We start from the raw sequence: 21,264 nt of genomic DNA, 5'->3' as shown, positions 1-21,264 counted from the left end.
ACATCTCTAGCAATTAAATAAATTCAAATCAAAACTAGAGTACTAAAACTTCCAAAAATGTGATTCTGATTTTCAGAGTTACCACATACATATACTAGAACATGTAAAAAATTAATGTTTTAATCAAAACTTATTAAGCATGCAAATAAACAAGAGTATGGCCAATTCACTAGAAAAAGAAAACTATCCTTGAGGAAGTCCAGAGGTTGGACTTATTAAACAAGACTAAAATAAACTGTCCTCAATATGCTCAAATACCTAATGGGGGAGGAGAAAAATATTGAATAAATGAGATATTAATGTTAAAGTGATATAAACTGTAAAAGAGAACTAAAAAGAAAGTCTAGGACTTAAAATAAAATAACTGAAATAAAAATTTATCAGAGGGGTCTACCAGCATATTTGAGCAAAGAAAAGAACTGGCAAAGTTGAAAATAGTATAATTAACATTATACAATCTCAAAGAACAAAAATAAAAAAGAATTAAAAATTAGCAGAGCCTAAGAGACATCAGAGGAACCAACATATGCAGAGAAAATGGAAAGGGCTGGAGAGGTTATTTGAATAAATATGGTTGAAAATGTCCCAAATTTTGGGGCAGGGGAGATAAATCTAAACATTCAAAAAGTTCAACTTCAAGGAGGAAAAAAAACCAAAGAAACTTACACTGAGACTCAGTTAAAATAAGAATGTCAAAAATCAAAGACAAAAAGAGAATGCTGAAAGCAGGGGGTTAGAGGTATAGCTCAGTGATAAAACACTGATAACCCATGAGGCCCCGGGTTAAATCCCCAGTGGGGAGAGCATCAAGTAGTAAAAGAGAAGCATATTATAATGTTCAAGAGTGATTTCTTTTCAGAAATATAAAGGCCAAAAATCAATTGGGTAACATTTTTAAAGTGTTGAACATAAAAACAACACAAAAAACACCTTTTCAACTAATAAATTCTATATGAGAGAACCATATGCTTCAAAAATAGGGAGACTTCCAGTTCCATGAGTAATGAGTTTAGAAGCAGTATCACATCTAATGAGCACTAAAAAACAGAAATGCACAAACACAAATCCACTTTCTTGTTTTCATCTTTTCAAGAAGGGAGAACACATAACAAATCACTGGCCTCAAGACCGGAGACAGACTGGTAAATATAGGAAATCATGGCTTACTGAAGCAGACACCAGCAGAAACTGTGGAGAGAAGCAGTGTTGGGGCTGGAAATCCTGAACTGTCATTAACATGTTACTTGAGGCTCAGTGTAGTTAAAACTAAGACTTAAAGATTCCAGGAGGATTCAGCCAAGGGGGAAGGGACCACAATATTGTGACATTAACCTCCAGAGGATTCAATGGAAATAAGTGGGGAAAAGTGCAAAGCGTACTGCATACATGGCATACTTTAAGGGCGTCTGAGTGGCAGGCCACTCCCCTTATGCTAGGTGCATGAGCGGCAAACCGCTTACCCTGTAGGCACAGCCCTGGGTGTGAGGCCATGTGTTGCAGTCCTGGGGCTTTGCTCCACGGCCCACTTCTCCACTATTCTTGATTATTTGATTGTTCGCTGTAAGAACAATTAGCAAGAAATTGTATTGGTAGCTGCCTAAAATCTGCCTAGCTACTGCCTGAGTATTTATACCTGGTAACTGCAATAAAATCAGACCTGCTTCCATCTCGGTCTCCAGAGGTCTTGATTAGCAACTCTGCAGCCACACTTTCCTCTACCCTGTTCTGTGGACCTCCTCCCTGGATGAGAGAGAGAGAGTCCACGTAGCTGGTGCCCAAACAGGGACTTGAGGTAAGCCTGCAAGAAAGGGTGTGGTCCCTCACAGAGTGGTGAGGAAGGGGAAATGAGGAACCTACTGAGTTCCACCAAAAACTCGCAGCTGCAAGTACTGCATACTCTCTTTGATACTAGAGATTTAACCTTGAAAGGCCATTGTTGGGATACTTTCAGGACCTTGCATCACACTTAGCAACAGAGGGGATCAATGCCCACCATTCACAACCTGGGGCAGTAGTAACTACAGTCTGATTAACCACCGGAGATCCTTCAGTGCAATACCTTACAGAGCAGCTTCAATCAGGGTAATTCTTCTGCACTGCAAATCACCCATGGGAAACACAACCAGATATCTTGTACTCACAGACAACACCAGGATCTTCAATACCTTGAAGAAAATCCAGTAGATGGGAGCTGGTAGATGGTGAACCATAGCAATCATAGGGATACTGCAGAGCCTGCATCCTTCTGCCATAGAAGCAGCCTTGCCACAACACTGCACCCTCTGAGCAATCAGCTGCAGACCCCTGAGCCAACAAACCAGAAGCTGCTGGTTGGAGGTCTTAGCAGCTATGGAATTAGCTCCTGTGACCCACAACTTGGGAGGGAGAGAGCCACACCAAAGACTGATGGACAAATGCTAAATGTTCAAACTGCAATAAAATAAAAACCAACATTCAACAAGAATTTCTTCACCTTGACAGGCTTCACTACAAACAACTCTAATGTCAACTTTGATCATAAAAATGACTATTCAACTGGAACTTTAATTGTTAATCCAACAGTCAACATTGTACTTTGACCCTATTTGAATGTATTTCATCTAATGGTTTAAAGCACTGACTGGAATCAATCTTCCTTCCTATCTTTGTTATCCTAGCTCTAGTTTATACTTGCTTCTCTTACCCCCTACTCATTCTCTTGCATTATTTGCTACTACCTCAAATATACAGTGGGGCATGCCTGTAATCCCAGCAGCTTGGGTGTATATTTTGTATCTGGAGAGTGGATCTGCTTTCTGATCACCAAGTGAGCTGCTTCTCTCTGCCACACTCCTACTTTATGATATTCTGCCTCAACTCAAGCCCTGAGGAATGAAGTAAGCCTTCTATGGACTAATACATCTAAAACCATGAGTCCTCAAATAAACTTTTCCTCCTAAAATTGTTCTGGTCAGATCCTCTAGCCAAAGCAGTGAAAAAGCTGACTAAAACATATGCTGTCTGCATGAGGAACACCTCACAGACAAAACACCCACAGACTGAAGGTGAAAGGATGGGAAGAAATAAAACACTCTCATGGGGCTCATAAACCAGCAGGGATAGCTATTCTCATGGGTAGCTATTTTCATATCAGATAAAATGGACTTCAAGCCAAGATTTATCAGAAGAGACAAAGATTACTTTGTAGTTATCAAATACAACTAATAATATGGACCTAAAAGACATTTATAGAATATTTCATCCATCAACAACTGAATTCACTTTCTTTTCAGCATAACATGGAAAATTTTCTAAAATATATCATATTTTAGGTCACAAAGCAAATCTTAGCAAATATACAAAATAGAGATAATACCATGCATTCTATCAGATCATAATGAAAGTAGAAATCAGTGATAAGATAAAATAGAAACCACTCTAACACTTAGAGACTAAACAACATGCTTTGGAATAATAAATTGATAGCAGAAGAAATAAGAGGGTAAATAAAAAAATTCTTATTTTAGAATACTGATATAACATCTCAAAATTTCTGGGACAGTATGAAGGCAGACCTAAAAGAAAAGTTCATAAAATTGAGCTATATATTAAAAGAATGGAAAGATACAAAATAAATAATTTAATATTACATCCCAAGGTCCTATAAAAAAGAACAAATCAGGGCTGGGGCTGTGGCTCAGTGGTAGAGAGCTTGCCTTGCATGTATGAGGCACTGGGATCAATCCTCAGCAACACATAAAAATAAATAAAGATATTGTGAGTTCATCTACAACTAAAAAAAATTTTAAAAAGAACTATCAATATCAAAATCAGTAGAGACAGGAAATTATTAAAATCAGAACAAAAATCAATGGAATTGAGATTTTAAAAAATACAAAAGATCAATGAAATAGAGTTGGTTTTTGAAAGGATAAACAAAATTGATAAACTCTTAGCCAAACTAACCAAAAGAAATAAGGGAAAAAAACTCAAATTAACAAAAGCCAAGATAAAAAAGGAAATATTGTTGGGGTTTTAACTCCTGAGGTCATAGAACGTACACCCTGAAGAATCCAAATGCAGAGTTCCTGTTTACTAGCCAAAGCCAACGAGGCTGGAATGCCGAATGTGGCAGTACAGCAATAACTTCTCACCCTAGGCTAATTCTTGTGGGGCACAATGATCCCGGTTAAAGATAAAAATAAGGCCCCAACTGTTCTACCTGCTACATACTTTAGGTGTATGTTTCCTGGGATTTTATGAGAACATATCCTGTTTTGTCACTAGGAAAAAAAAATGTTTTCTTAATACCAGCAATCAAGTTAGTTGTTTTCAATATATTATGCCATAATTAATATTTAACCTCATATTGATCTAGAAAAGATTTGTGTGCAATTACAAAGCAGTCTGCAGCTTAGCATTCTCCCTCAGTAAACAAATTGTCAATTTTAAGACTCAAGAGTCTTCATGTGTAATTGTGGGACCAAATGCTCAACAATAGTTCAGTGGCAGCAAATTATCACCACAGACATTACAGAGGATCATCAGAAACTATTTTGAGGCCAGGCACTGTGGTGCACTCCTGCAATCCCAGTAGCTGAATAGAGGAGGCAGAAGGACCACGGGATTCAAAGTTACCCTCAGCAAAATCAAGGCACTAAGCAGCTCAGTGAGACCCTGTCTCTAAATACAATACCAACCAGATCTGGGGATGTAGCTCAGTGGTTTGGTGCCCCCGAGTTCAATTCCTGGTACCAAAAAGATGAAAAAATAAATAGATAAATAAATAACCCATTTTGAAAATTTATAGTTCAATAACGTAGAAAATCTTGAAGATATGGATAAATTCCTAAAGGCATATGACTTACCCAAATTGAACCAGAAGGATATTAAAAAAACAGATATATTTCAAGTGATGAAATTGAAGCATACATCAAAAGCCAACCAACAAAGAAAAGCCCAGGACTGGCCAAATTCTCAGATGATTTCTATCAGATCTTTAAAGAACTAGTAGCAATTCTCCTAAATTATTCCATGAAATAGAAAAGAATGGAACCCTTCCAAACTCATTCTATGAAGCCAGTATCACCCTGATACCAAAACTAGACAAAGACACATCAAGGAAAAAAAACTTCAGACCAATAACTTTGATGAACATATATGCAAAAATTCTTAATAAAATATTGGCAAACTGCATATAAAACACATTAAAAAGATAGTGTGCCATGATCAAGTGGGTTTCATCCCAGTGATTCAAGGTTGTTTCAACATCCAGAAATTAATAAATGTAATTCACCACATACACAGACTTAAGGAGAAGAATCACATGATTATATCAATAGCATTTGACAAAGTATAACACGCATTCATGCTTAAAACTTTAGAAAAACAAGGGATAGAAGAGACTTACCTTAACATTATAAAGGATATATGACAAACCCAAGGCCAACATTATCCTAATTAGAGAAAATCTGAAAGTATTTCCTCTAAACACAGGAACCAGACAAGGATGCTCACATTCACCACTCTTATTCAACATAGTCCTTGAAATGCTAGCCAGAGAAATGAGGCAAGAGAAGCAAATTTAAGGGATAGGGGTAGAAAAAAAGAGCTCAAATTATTTCTGTTTGCTGATGACATGATCCTATATTTAGAATATCCAAAAACGTCAACCAGAAGACTTCCAGAGCTCATAAATGAATTCAGCAAAGATGAATACACATAATAATTATAAATATATTAATAAACAGAAATATAAAGGCATGATTTGTGAACGTATCAACAAAGACAGTCTGGGGCTTGACAGAAAAGTTTCTGTGCATTACTGAAGCTAAATGGCATTAATTAAAATTAAATCATTTAAGATATTAATTATAGTTTTCCAATTGCCTGTAAGAACAAAAAAAATTATATGAAAAAATAATGACATGGACATTAAAATGGATGATGAAATGAGAAAGGAAAAAGATATGACATGTACAAAACAAATAAAATGGCAGATACAAGTTCATTCTCATTAGTAATTACCTTAAAAAGATTAAAATCTCTATGAAAGGTAAAGGTGACTGAAAGGATTTTTAAAAATCTGAATATACCATTAGTTGAAAGTTAAAGGACAGACGGTACCCCAAGTAAATAACCTAAAGAGACCTGGGTTGGCTATACTAATATCAGACAAAAATAGACTTTAACTAAAACATTGTTACAAGAAATAAAGAAGGATGTTATCAAGAGTTATAAAAATCAGAATGAATTAAGAGATTTTACAGAAAAGGAAACATGACTCATACTAGTAACACATACTAAACTTCCATTAGTAATTGGGAAATGTAGATTTAAATTGCTTCCACATAATCCTCAAAGCACAAGGAATCAATTCTTGTCTTTGTTATTAGACACTGTGCTAGCAAAAAGTATTTAACCCAAAGGTATAAATGAATGGATATTTGTACACACTCACTTTACTTCCTATTTCCATCTTCCAATCCTTAAAAAACATTTCAAAATCCCCCTCTCCCCGCTGGCAGCATTCTTATGTCTATTTTAACCTGGAATATTTTCATCTATGTCTTTTTTATATGTGCACAATGTTCCATCAATTTTCATTGCTGTCTATTCTCTTAAAATGGTTAATTTTGTATCAACTTGATTGTACTATGGGATAGACTAACCATTACTTCTGGGTAAGTCTGTGAGTCTATTTCCAGATGAGATTAGCATTAACGTGTGGATTAAGTCCAGAATATTGTCCTTCTCTGAATGGACAGACATTATCCAATCCATCAAGAGCTCAGAAAGAACAAAAAGGTGAAGGAAGGGAAAATTGTCCCTTTTTTCTTCCTGTCTACTTGACTTGGACATCCATATTCTCCTGCCTCTGGACTAGATTTACGCCACTGGCTCCTCTTGTTTTCAGGCCTTTAAACTACTGGCTTTCCTGGGTCTCCAGTTACAGATTGCAGATTGTAGAACTTCTTGGTCTCCATAATCACACTGAACCAATTCCTTATAATAAATTTTCTTTGATCATCCAAAATATCCTCATTTTTAGCCAACTTCAGTTGTTCTCCGAATAACTCTGACTAAAACAATATTTTGTGTATCTATGCCACAAAGGTCAGCTCTATGAAGCAGGCAATGTATTTCAAACAAACAGCAAACAATAAGCATCTATTAATTTAGTGTAAAAGCCTTTCTCTCACTGGAGCAATTTTTTTTTTGTTTTCTTACTTTTACATAAACCAGGCTCATCATCAGGTACTAGCTGATATTGATCCTTCTAACAGTCTTTCCTGGTGGAAAGATTAGACAGATACAATATGTGAGGTAGCAACTAAAGGTAGAAAAAACACTCAAATATGATCCTACTACCACATATATATTGTGATATACTAATTTTCATTCCCTATACTCTCTTCATTCTTTTTCAAAACATTCCATGTGCATATGACATTTGTCTGTTCAGTAAGAATGTAGAGTAAGGTTTATAAGAAGCTTCCAAATATAATCTGTGTTTTATCACTAATAATCTTTTACATAAGAAATTTTAGACTCACCTTTATTAAAGAATGTACTAATCATGAAGCTATAGAATATTAGGGAGATGGCATAAAACAGCAAAAAGATGAAGACAAGAACTGGGTCACTGTACTGGAAGATTGGTGCAGGTTGGATCTAGCAAAAAATCAGGAACTCTGTTTAATCATCTCTAAGTAGCAACATAACAAAACAAAAAAGAAGCCATGAAATATCGTTAAAACATTTTATTAGTCCTAGTGAAACTATAACACTACTCTGTAAGATGGATCATTAAGAATTCATTTATTAAAGATGGTCCACCCATCTAGGTTTAAAGTACAGTTTGCTGAGGGCTGGGGATGTGGCTCAAGCAGTAACGCTCTCGCCTGGCATGCGCGGGGTGCTGGGTTCGATCCTCAGCACCACAAGATTTAAAAAAAAAGTACAGTTTGCTGAAAGACTAACTGGCATCTGAGTTTCTGCAAATAAATAAAAGCCACATTTTCATTCCCTAGTCACCTTAAGAGCTCCCACCATACTTCTGTTTTCTCTATTAAAGTTTAGCAGTACCATGCTACAGTCAAATAGACACTTGCCTTGAAAAATAAAATTATGCACATATAAATAATGGTCAAAAAATATAAGCAGAGGAATGTGAAGAAATAGGCAGCCCAGATCATCCAATTACTGACTCCTATCATGAGCTGGTACTCCTGCAGAAGAGTTAAAACAAATCAATTATCACGAAAAACAGTATAACCATAAAGAACCCTAGAGTTTTAAAAATGCATTACAAAAATTATATAATTTCATGACCATAATTGAAATGAGTTAAATGGTAGATATTATCTCCAATTTAAAGAGGAGGAAATCAAGACTCAGAATTTCAAATAACTTGATTAAATTATTATTAGTGAGTCTGTAATTCTTATAAGCCCAGAGATTGTTTCCCCAGCAATTTACCTAATACTGATAAGACATGAAGAATACTTAAATAAAGCTATAAACCACATAAATTAATCTTTTCTTCTTTGTATCAAGTCCTCTTCCAGGAGGTAGTAAAGAAATATAAATACAGTTTATTCAGTTATAAAAATTAGAAGCACTAAAATTAATATGAAAAGAGGAAGAAAAGCAGTCATTTTTATCAATAATATATTTTCTTCAGAACTAGTAGTTTATGTGGTATTTTGAGTTTTAACAAAATATTTTAAAAGGATTTAAGAATATAATGTATAAGGCCAATAAGAATTTCAAATGCCACGATTTCATTCTCTTTTAATGATGAGTAATATTCCATTGTGTGTGTGTATGTGTGTGTGTGTGTGTGTGTGTATATATATACACACACACACACATACACACACACACACCATGGTTTCTTTATCCATTTATCTACTAAAGGGTATATAGGTTGGTTCCACATTTAGCTATTGTGAACTGTGCTACTATAAATATCAATGTGGCTGTATACCTGTAGTATGCTGTTTTTAAGTCCTTTGGGTATAAGCTAAGGAGTGGGATAGCTGGGTCAAATGGTGGTTCCATTCCCAGTTTTCCAGAAATCTCCATACTGCTTTCCATATTGGCTGCCCCAACTTGTAGTCCCACCAGAAATGTATGAGTGTGCCTTTTCTCCCACATCCTCACCAACACTTATTGTTGTTTGTATTCTTAATAGCTGCCATTCTGACTGGAGTGAGATAAACTTTTAGAGTGGTTTTGATTTGCATTTCTCTAATTACTAGGGATGTTGAACATTTTTTCACATATTTGTTGACTAATATATCATCTTCTGAGAAATGTCTGTTCAGTTCCTTGGCCCATTTATTGATTGGTTTATTTGATGGCACTTCATTTTTAGCCAACTTCAATAAGGAACCATGTAGGCAGGAATTTTCTAGAAATACAGTTTCCAGTATAAATAGGCTGGCAACTGAATGATCCAATACAATGCAATACCATTACACACTCACCAGGCATGATAAAATTAGAAAAGACCAGTAATACCAAATGCTTGTGAAGATAGGTAGAAAAAAGAATTTTCATGCATTGGTAATGGATGGGTAAACCTATAAAATTTTATTGAAAAACTCAAGCATTAGCTACTAATGGGTGACATGTATAACCTAATATTCAGCAAAAAAGATAAGGAAAATTCATAGGAATATCAGTAATAACAGGCAAATGTTAAACAACCCAAATAATAATGGTCATACCACAGAATCAAAACTTAATTAACTTACACAAAACACATCTACATATTTAGCTAAATGAATCACACAGACACAAAGTTACATATAATACATGTTTCAATTTTATCAAGTTTTAAAAGACAAAATGAACTCATGATTTTAGAAGCTAGATTAGTGCATAACTTCGGGAAAATGTTTTCAAACGTGTACAAAGTGACTCTTAGTGCATATTTTCTTTATAATAAATCCATTCAATCACATGCATGATTTGTGCACATTTCTCTGTATATGTATATTTCAATGAAAAAAAATTTAATTAAAGAATCTTAAAAGCTTGACTGATTGTATAGCATGTTCTGGGGGCATAAAGAAAAAAGTGTTAGATTATACAGGAGAATTAAAGAGAAAACCAAGGAGGTAGAAGTATGAAATTAGAGGAAGAGGCAAGAAAGGAAACTTCACTAATCAGAAGGGAAAGAAATGTATTATAGTCAGAAGAAACAAACATAAATGAAGCATCAAATTATGTCATCATTGGGATTTCCTGAGGTAAATAACAACAAAACGAGAAGTAGAAAGTTGACAAGTTTTAGAAAATGTATATGCTTAAATGAAATGTATTCAAAAAGCAATCAAATAAATACATCCCTAATATTTACTTATGCCAATCTGTGGTTTAGGACAATTAACGTGATAACTAAGTACATGGTAGATTAGGAAGCAAGACAGTGGATATGAAGATGAGTAACAAGAGCCCTGAGTAAAAAACAATGAGAGCCCATCTTTGAAGTGATGCTGCCACAAACAAAGGAAAGGAAGAAAATTGTATGACTCATGATTACATAAAGAAGATAAATGAAAAGGAGAAATGACTGACGACAGTAGCTACACACATAATTACTGATCACTCACTACATGCCAGACACTGTACTACTAAACACTCTACATGTATTTCCTCAGTTACACCTCACAATAGTAACTTTGGATAGAAAAAATTTCATATAACATCTCACTTAATATTGTACTATACTGAAGGTTAGGTTTTATTAATTAAGCTCAATTTAGAAAATAATATAGAAATCTTACATGATGTTCTAGAGTTAATGAGTAATAGAGTCAAAACATGGTTTATAAGAATCCCTGAAACTAAGTAGATACTAATAAATCAATAATAAAGGAGATACTAAGTAGATACTGATAAATAAAATAAAACTAAGTAGATACTAATAAATCATTGAATAAATCATTGGTTAATTGGGTGATAACTGAATTTTGAACTATAAAGTCTCTGGTTTAACACAACATACTCTGGACCAAACTCAAAACTGGAAAAGATTCACTCAAGAAAGCTGAAAAGTTCACTTAAGAAAAAAAATCAGAATCATAGTATCTTGGAATTGGATTTTATCTTAATCAGTCTAGATATAATTTTAAGAGTTCAGATAATTATTTAGTTCAGAAATGTCTTAGAGGGGCATTTAGCATTGCATTTGAATTCTATCAGTAATATTCTTTGGAGTAGTCTTCTGTAACTAAAACTAAAATTCATACCAAGAATTACAATTAAAACAAAATTATGGGTAATTGTCAAAAGTACTTAGCTGCCACTGAAACATAAACATCTACCATTTTGAGTGTGTAGAAATAATATAATCTTCTACATAAATTTGCCCCACAGACTCAAAATTTTCTGTGGAAGCTCTACCTACCACAAGAAAAGTAGAGTTACCTTTAATCGATTTTCCTTTTCCCACACAATGGACTGAATTAAGATAAGATGATTCAAAGAGAAGATACATATGGTTACTAAAGGGATAAAAATACCAGCAAATATATAGAAGAAATCTTGATACTGCATTGGGTATGGAAATCTCTGAACAAAAATTCTAACACCATTAAACAGTTTTTCTGCAGCAGTGCCACTGTGATGTAGCATAATGGCCTTGTCCAAGGCATGTTGCACAAGCAGGAACCCTTCACTGATGTACCCTAAATGAGAAAACAAAGATTAAGTACTGTAGACCAAAAAATAGCTGAGTTGAACAAAAACAAAAGAAAAGCACAATAAAGTATGGTCATATTCTGTCAACAAATAGATCACCTGTACAATAGTGGAGTAGTGGTCATATAAAATTACCTAGTGATGTAGCCATCTTAAGTTTGTGTAAGAACACTCTATAACGATCATGCTGTGAAAGTGTAAAATGCCTAATGATGTATTTTTCATACTTTATTCCAATGTGAAGCCACACATGACTGTATGTCAAAGGCAAACAACATAAGTTAATTTTTGTAACAAGGCTCTTGTCGTAGTCTAAATTTCAGAGCAGCTATCAGAGTTTTGCCACCCAAATACATAATGAGTGTGTTAGCTGTAAATAAAGATAATTTCACTCTTTCCTTTCCAAATGTTATGATGCTTCTTTTTCTGATATTTTCTCTAGAACTTCCAATAATTTGCTGAACAAAACTGATGAAAATAAACATCTTTGCTTTATTCCTGATATTAGGAGGAAATGTTCACTATTTCACCAATAAGCTACCTATGTGCTTTATTAGATTGAGAAAATCTCTTACTGATACTTTGGGTGGAGATATTTTTTTAAATATAGTTTTAATTTTTAAAAAATAAACAGCTTTTGCAGACAAGTTGCAAAGGCAGTACAAGATAATTTATATAGAACAGTTCTGTTGGCAATAAATTTCTACAAGATTTTTTTAAATTTTGTTGTGAGAAAGGCTTTCTTTCTTCTTTGTTAGAATGTTTTCACTGGGTCACCAGATTTCTGGGTTAATGGGTTTTTTCCCCCAACACTTTGAAAATGTCACTCTTTTTGCTTACATTGTTTCTCACATGAAATTAGCTGTGAATTCTCCCTTGTTGGCACAATATAATACCTTCAAGGTTTAACATTTGTAATTGATTTTTTTTCTTTTTAGATATACATGACAGTAGAGTATATTTTGACATATTATATATACATGGAATTTATCTTATTCTAATTAGGATCCCATTCTTGTGGTTGTACATTATGTGGAGGTTCACTGTGGTGTATTCATATATGAACACAGGAAAGTTATTTCAGATTCTTTCTACTGTCTTTCCTATTCCCAACTCCCTTCCCTTCTCTTCATCCCCCTTTATATAATCTGCTGAACTTCTATTCTTCCCCTCCCTCCTTTGTTTGTTGTGTAGCATTTGCATATCAGAGAGAACATTTGCCTTTTGTTTTTTGGGATTAGTTTATTTCATTTAGTATGACAATCTCCATATTAATCCATTTGCTGGCAAATGTCATAAAGTTATTCTTCTTAATGGCTGAGTAACATTCCATCATGTATATATGCCACATTTTCTTTATGCATCTGTTGACATATTATATATACATGGAATATATCTTATTCTAATTAGGATCTAGGTTAGTTCCATAGCTTAGCTATTGTGAGTTGAGATGCTACAAACATTGATGTGGCTGCATCACTGTACTGTAGTATATATTTTAACTCCTTTGGATATATACCATGGAGTGGGATAACTGGGTCAAATGGCGGTTCCATTCCAAGTTTTCTGAGGAATCGCCGTACTGCTTTCCAGAGTGGCTGCACCAATTTGCAGTCCCACCAGCAATGTATGAGTGTACCCCTTTCCCAATAATCTTGCCAACATTTATTGTTGCTTGTCACTGATTTTATATAGTGTGAGCAAGATATGACTAAATGGGGAGTTCTATTTGTTTGCTTCTATTTTAATCCTGCTTGATGTTCTCTAAGCTTTTTTGGGGTTTGTGGTTTAGTGTCTGTCATCTTTTAGAAAATTTTCAGTCATTAATTCCTCAAAAAATTTTTGCTCTATTCTTTCTTACTTCTCCTTTTGGTATTTCAATCTTATATATGTTCAACCATTTGATTTAATCCATAGTTTTTGTTTAAGGAACTCTTCACATAGCTTTGTTAGTCATTGTTCTCTGTATTACATTATATACAAATATTTTTTTCACAACTAACTAGTATAATTCTAAGTACGGAAATTTCAACTCCATTTATATACATTTATTCTCCTTCATTTATAATAGAATTGTCAATTTTTTTTACTTATAATGTGAACCACATTCACCAGTGTTAAAATTTTTGCTTCAACCATCAAACATACTTCAGAAAATTCAAGAAAAATCTATTATATTTATCCATATTTTTGCCTATAATATTCTTCCTTCCTTCCTGATGTTTTCAGGTTTTCTTTTTTTTTTTAAATCAGTTCCTTTATGTTTAGAGAATTTCCTTTAGTCATTCTCTTAGGATGTTCTGCTGGCAACACATTTTCTTTCCATGCTTGAGATTTTACAATTTCCCCTTGATTATTGGTGCATATTAATTATATAGAACAATGGGTCTTGTTCTTGTCATAACACAATTGTACATACATAAAAATGTAATTTGATTAATTACAATTTCCTTTTAATGTCCATGGTTTCTGAAATAGGCTGTCATTCATACTGTTTTCCCCTGTATGTAACATGTTAATTTTCCTCTGGCTGCTTTCAAGATTTTTTTTTTTTGTCTTTAGTTTTCAGTGGATTTCTCTCTCTTTTCAAATCTGAGAAACTTTCAGTCATTTTCTGTGGGAGGTGGTCTCACTGAATGACTGGCATTCTCCTTCCCGTGATGGGAAGAGGAATGTTTTTGTCATGAGGAACATAACAATTATCCCTTGTGTTTCCCACCCCCCAGCTTTGTTCTCTTTCTCCTCTTCATCCCAGTCTCTGATAGTGTATTAGATTTTTTTAATTTTTATTTTTTATTAGTTGCTCAAGATAATACAATGATCTTGACATATCAAACATTTGATTCAATGGGGTATGAATTCTCATTTTTCCATGTGTACAGATTGCAGGATCACATTGGTTATACAGCCACGTATATACATATAGCAATACTAGTGTCTGCTGTATTCTGCTTCCCTCCCTATCCCCCTCTCCTTTCCCCTCCCCTCCAATCACCTCTCTCTACCCAATCTACTGTGACACATTTCTCTCTTTTTTTTCCTTCCCCCCTCACACCATCATATATGTATTTTGTATAACGATGAGTGCCTCCTTCCATTGTATTAGATTTTTTTGATAACTCCATCTGTCCTTGAGGTTCTTCTTTACCCTCCTTTTTAAAAAATTCTGTTGTTTAGTTTAGGGTAATTCTTTTTCTTACAGCTCTCAAACTGTAAGTAAGTGACTTTCATATCAGTTTTCTACATTTTTATGCTTTTGGCTGGTAAGTTCACCTATAAAATGTAATGTTCTCTAAGAACAAGAAGTCTGTAATGTTCCTTTTGAATTACAGTGCCAATGTGTTGTGTTACAGTGTTACAAATCAACCACAGATATTAAGATTTTAAAAACAGAAACACACATAAAACTAGACTATATGTTGATGAGTTGACAAAAATGTTGTGACCAATTGCTTATAGAAATCTAATCCTATATTTCCCCTGGAACAATGATTAAACATTTGCTAATTTAGTATTCTTGACAACTTTAAAGAATATAATCACTGAAGATAATGAAAATCGATTATATGTAATATATCTTTTTTTGACAAGTTCCTGTCAGATTTTCTCTTCATTGTTGATTTTCTACACTTTATGTGTATGATTATGGTAGATATATTTATCCTGACTGAGGTTTTTGGAACTTCTTTGACATACCAATTTACAATTTTTATGGAATTTGAAAAATGTCCAATAGACCTTCAAACACATTTGGTACCCTTTTTCTTTCTCTTTACTTATGATACCTCCAATTCCAAATATGAAACATTTAATACTATCTGACTGATTCTTATTAGTTATAAGTTATAAGAACCAATAAAAGAGGAGAAAGGGGGACTTATTAGATCAACTTATATGATCAGAGTTTGGGCAGTCCCACAATGACTGTCTACATACAAAAAAGCTAGAGAAACCCCTTCTGCTCAAAGAAGCCAGAAGCCTCAGAACAAAGGGACCAATAATATAGTCTCATGCTGAGGCTAAAGTCCTAGAAACCTTAGAGAGTTGCTGATGTGAGTGTACACAAAAAAACTGAAGAAACTGGCATCTAAGGTCCATGGGTGACAGACAGCAGTAGATAAACTTGCTCAAGAAGAATCAAACTTGAGTTTTGTTCCATCTGGGCCTCTAGCCTACTAGATGGTGTTACCCACATTCAGGGCAGATCTTTCCCCTCATTCTGCTGCCCACATGCCAATTATCTCTGGAAACACCCTGACAAACACACCCAGCAGTATGCTTTACTAGTTAGGAAGAGTCTTTTAATCCAATCAAGTTGAATACGATGGAGATTAATCATCAGAGACAGCAAACTCATTTCTCTTTATTCCTATCACACAAAATTAATAATTTTAAAGTGCAGAATTTTGTGGTATTTAGTACATTCATAGTATTATGCAACAAATACTTCTACCTAGTTCCAAAACATTTTCAATTTCCCAAAAGGAAACCCCACACCTATATTACACATTTACTTCCTCCTCATAGTCCCTGGAAAACACAAATATTTGGTCTCTACAGACTTTTCTATTCTGCATGTTCTATGTAAATGGAATCATACAATATGTGACCTTTTTTCACTTAGCATATTGTTTTCAAGTTTCATACATACTGTGGCATCAAAGTACTTCATTTGTATATATGACCAAGTAATGTCAGTCCTCATCTTTCTCTGCAAAATGTATAATATGTATCTTCAAATTTATTGACTATTTTGTCATGTTCTGTATGCTATTAATCTCACATATGAATTTATTTAACATATTGTATTTTTGTTCAATAATATCTATTTTTAAATTTTTAAGGCACAGAAGTAGATATCCACTTAAGGGAGAATGGGGCAATATCAAAACAGAGATCCTTTGGGGTAAAGCAAGGGGACAATGTGGGCTATCTCCAGAGGAAGAGACAGCCTCAAGGTTTCAGTATTGGCATGTCTCTCCTGAAATTCCTGATCTCTTCATCTTATAAGCAGGACAGGTAGGTCTATAGTTTCAGAGAGTTTGGGTTTTCCTTAGGGTTTAATTCCATTAGGTCCCACGGTACAACCATGATTAGACTGCATGAGCTCTCTTTGCTTTCTGGCACACTTCCACTGTTGGCTACTTCACAAAAATCCTAGGACTAGGGGAAAGAAAATAGTTGAATTGAAACATTATTTTTTGAGGAGGGAGAGCTCTTCAGATTTGTGTCCATCTTACTAGTCCATATTATTGTCAAACACTTTCCCATGTATACAGACTGCCTCTAGCTATGATTGACACATTTGCACCCATATCAGGCATTTGTTTCCAGGTATGAAAGCCACAAGAGCTCTCTGCTCACCCATGAAAGGCTTGTTCTTTCTGAAGTTCAGCTTATCAAAGCTTCCCTGCATACAAAATGATTAAACAGCTTTCATCACAAGGTGGAAACATGAGTTCTTATTATGAAACAGACTATTAAGAGATGTATGATTAAAAATCTACTTACTAGGACTTCCCCCATCTTCTTCTTGTTGGTTTCTGGGTCCCACAGGAGGCACGGATGGAAAGAGAAAATTTGTCAACCAGCTACTTGCTTCAAAAGAACCCCCAAACTTGTTGTTCTTCTTTAAACTACTGAAACGTAGATAATATTTAACCTAGGAGGAACAATAAAACACAATATCCATAAAGCAAAAAATATATAAATATACTGACAAGCATCAAAGTAGATTCTGAACATCAAGACGTGAGAGAAAACTTGCCGTAAGGCACATCACCTGTTCAGATACCATCAAAATTTAAGCCTACTACCCTTAAATCTGTCCTCTTTTTTTGAAGTGTCTATAACTTTTGGATATACATTGTAGGTTTGCAGTAAGCACATACAGTAGCAACTTGTACATCATTGTGAATTTATCTTTCCTTAGACAGAAAGCTGGCATGCATACTGAGAATACATATTCCAAAAGGCATTATTATTACTCTTTCTATTTGTCAGTCAATGTCAGTCAAGTGTTCTAAGAGGAAAAATCTCTTCCTCTTCTAGAAGTGACTGCAACATAAGAATCTTACAGGAGGACAGAGAAGGGATATAAGATGTAAATGATTACCATTACATAATTTATTGTTTAATGAAAAGATAATAATAATTCTGGATAGCTGAGTATACTTTAAGGTATATCATGTTAGGCCTAAGTAGTTTTCTGAGACAACATATGGACCAAGAATTGGCAAGTCAGAAGGTCAGGCCAGAAATATCAGTAATGTAAGCAGGGGCAGGTAAGAAACTTGTTACATGCTCAGAGAGAGCTCCTGTTCCTGAAGGAGCACAACATCTATATATTAAGTATAAATTCAGTGATGAGATATGTTTATGTGGGGATGAAGTATACATAGGCAGGAGAGACAATGTAGTATCACAGCACAATTATAAAAATAAGAGTAAGGCAAGTGAGGGAACTGGGTGAGGGGAGACTATACAGAACCAAGAAGAGATGAGGTTTGTAATTGCACCAAAAACATTTTGACCAGGTTTTATATACACTGTTGAGCCTTTTTCTGCATCAGCCAACACTGAGTCAGTCACTTGAGGAAAGTTAACACATAGGAAGTCAGTGTGGAAGTGACAGGACAGAAAGAATGGATATCTACAACTTCCTACACCAAACAGATGATCTTCCTTACCCTTTTTTTCACTGATAACCATATATATCCTAAGTGCAGAACTCTGGCTTCACACACATCTATATTCTATACTTGGTTATCAGAGTATTCCTCAGTGTTTACAGATGTCCTAATTCTGATTCAACCTGGCTAGTGAAGATGTACATACTTTATCACATCAGGTGTTAGGAAATGGGAATTTACTTTAGCATCACCTGTGGAATTAGAGACAGCTACCATATCAGATACAGGACAAAGGTATATCCTTGTTTTTTTTTTAATTTAACAAATAAAATTTTATTTAACACATTTTATTGTATCAAATTTTATTTAACATATTCTCTTGACTTTTTTCTTAACTTAATTTTTACTGAGTTATATCCTTAATTGCCAGTGTTTTCTATGATGCCAGTTTATGAATAAGGTCTGGTAGGTGGTGATTATGATTCTTTCCACATCACAAAACACTGGCTCAATAAATGCACAAACACCATCCAAGCATCTGCCATGTATGATTTTGGGCAAGTTATAGTCTCCTCATTATTTAATGGAATGATACCTTCATTTCATTAAATCTCTGGAAATAGACTGTACAATTATGAGGTTTCTACATAAAGCTTTCGCACCTTAAGTGGGAGAGGATCATTGGTACTTTGGAAGACATGATCAAATACAATAGCAGCCAGAACATTTTTAGAGTTATTAGTTTGCTCAACATAATCTTCAAAAGCTCTTTCTGAAGAAAAGCCTATAACTAAAAAGAGAAAAATCTAGTTCATGAGTTGTCCATATAAAGGCAAAATGTATGATAGCCCTTCCTCCTATCTGTGAGATGAATGAAAGATCATCAAATGTCATAAATTTCAAAACACTGTTACTCAAATATTAGCATAACAAACTAATGGATATTTGGGAATTTTAAAATTATCACAAATTTAAAATAATAATAAAATACAAACTGAAGAAAGCAAAGGGATAAAGAATGCTCTAAAGAGCATTTTGAAATTTCTGTCTTGAAGGAAATTAGAAAAAAATTGATCAAATGCAATCTATTCAAAGTACTATATACCATGATATATGAATAAAAGATTCCCTTAATATGTGAGGTAATAATATTTTAATATTTGAGTTGATCAATGAATGACTTTGGCCTAAACATTTAACCTAATTTATATTAGAAAAGGCTATGGTGCTATTTGTACCCCTCAAAGTCAAAATACACAGTCATTTAACATATCTGTATAGGCATTAGATCTTACTAGGAGTAAACAGGATACCAAAGAATTCCAACAGCCCAAGCATGAAAATAAAGGTCTATGAAGTTTCATTACTAAAATTTAAAAGACTTGACTGTCACAATTTTTCCAATGGCACCATCATCCTCATTACAAGTACTATCTCATGCTTCCAAAGTTCCTACTCCCAAAGTACACTCTGCCACACTTGTCACCTGGACTGCAAGGTATGTCACCATTTCTGTATCTCACAAAGACTACCATAAAGTCAATTCCTTTAGCTACTTTTCTCCATTCATTTTTTTTACAAACAATTTTATAAACATAACAAAACTCAACTCCAAAGAATTATCTTCCATCTTAGTGGTTTTTCTGTTTAGGAAACATGAGACCTTGGTGAGTATTTCATCCTGTAAAACATCTGCATTTAGGTGACTGTGTTGGCTGGATACTTGCTTTACATTTGCATAAAAATGAGTCATTCCTATAAGTGTCATAAAACAAAGGAATAGCCTTGCTTAAGGAAGAAAGTATGAAGTCAAATTATGGAAGTGACCCTGATTCTGGTGACCCTTGGATAATGTTTAGCCTGGGAGATGCCATGAATTCACAATAATTTTTCTTAAAGGCATGTACTTGAGGCAGCCACTAGAAGGATCCAGCCTCATGGACTATTTTTTGTGCCCAAACTTCAAATCTGACCTCTAGTTAGCAATGTAACCATTCCCCAAGGTTGATGGCATTCCATCATTAGATGAATTAAACACATCCCGGCTTCAGATGTGACTCCATAGGACCAGTTCATACTCTGATGCCATTATTCTTCCCTTTTAAAAATCATTCACCAATTTCCACAAATCTCAGGGCACTCACCAGGACATGGATTTCTCTGGACTTGCTATTAATACTGGTAATTTATGGCCAGGGGGAGTATCCAATATTCTAGCACAAATCTGAGTACACTACTGTGTCTCGAAAGGGCTGGGGATGATATCAAGGATAACCCAATTTGTTTTGAAAAAAAAAAAAAAGTATTGTTTTTCTAGTCCAAAATGCTAACAAGGTATGTTATTTTGTGATACAAACAAGGTATCAAAGAAACCTGTGATTGTTCCTTAGGGACTACTGCTGATGAGAAGTTATGATATGAAACTTCAGATTTATCAGTGTAAGAAGAGGGTTAATAGTAAGCATCTGTTCTTGGCTCCATGGGGGGAAAACGATTTTTTAAATTTATTTATTTATGAGGATCCAACATGGCGGCCAGCAAGGAAGCAGCACTTTCAGTATCTCCACATTAACCGGATCAGAAACACCCATTAAAACAGCTACATTCTACCTACTGAGGAACTTCTAGCAAAATTCCGCTGAAAGGAGACCTGCCAGGAAGTAGTAAGTTATATTAGAGGTGACAGTTGGCCCCAGACAAGTGAATCTTGGCCGGCCACGCGGGCGCAGAGGTCCAATCCCGCAGCCATCGCCCAACCGGCTCTGCAAGCGGCCCCCGGCGGCCCGGGGCAGCGAGAAGGGTCCCCGCCTGGCCCGGCAGACGGCTCCCGCCATCCTGGCTCTCCTGGCGGCCCCGCTCGCTCAGTGATCAGCCACCCTGCCCGCCCGGCTCTTAGCCACGAGGCCACTGCCTACCGGGTTCTACAAGCGGCCCCCGG

The 21,264-nt window shown here is 34.9% G+C and overlaps 1 protein-coding gene across 1 annotated transcript in view; it reads right to left on the bottom strand.

Moving 5' to 3' along the window:
• The window catches only part of LOC107146540 (phospholipid-transporting ATPase ABCA3-like), a 104,062-nt gene that overhangs the window by 73,734 nt on the left and 9,064 nt on the right, over window positions 1-21,264 (bottom strand). Inside the window, 5 exon segments of the mRNA XM_015490638.1 lie at window positions 7,536-7,653; window positions 8,094-8,210; window positions 11,422-11,681; window positions 17,206-17,356; window positions 18,989-19,116. Of these exon segments, the coding sequence (XP_015346124.1) occupies window positions 7,536-7,653; window positions 8,094-8,210; window positions 11,422-11,681; window positions 17,206-17,356; window positions 18,989-19,116 (774 nt within the window).

This window comes from Marmota marmota, unplaced genomic scaffold, assembly GCF_001458135.2.
Source record: "Marmota marmota marmota unplaced genomic scaffold, marMar, whole genome shotgun sequence".
Lineage (NCBI taxonomy): Eukaryota > Metazoa > Chordata > Mammalia > Rodentia > Sciuridae > Marmota > Marmota marmota.
Note: the sequence above shows the minus strand (reverse complement) of the source record. Positions and strands in the feature narration are given on the sequence as shown.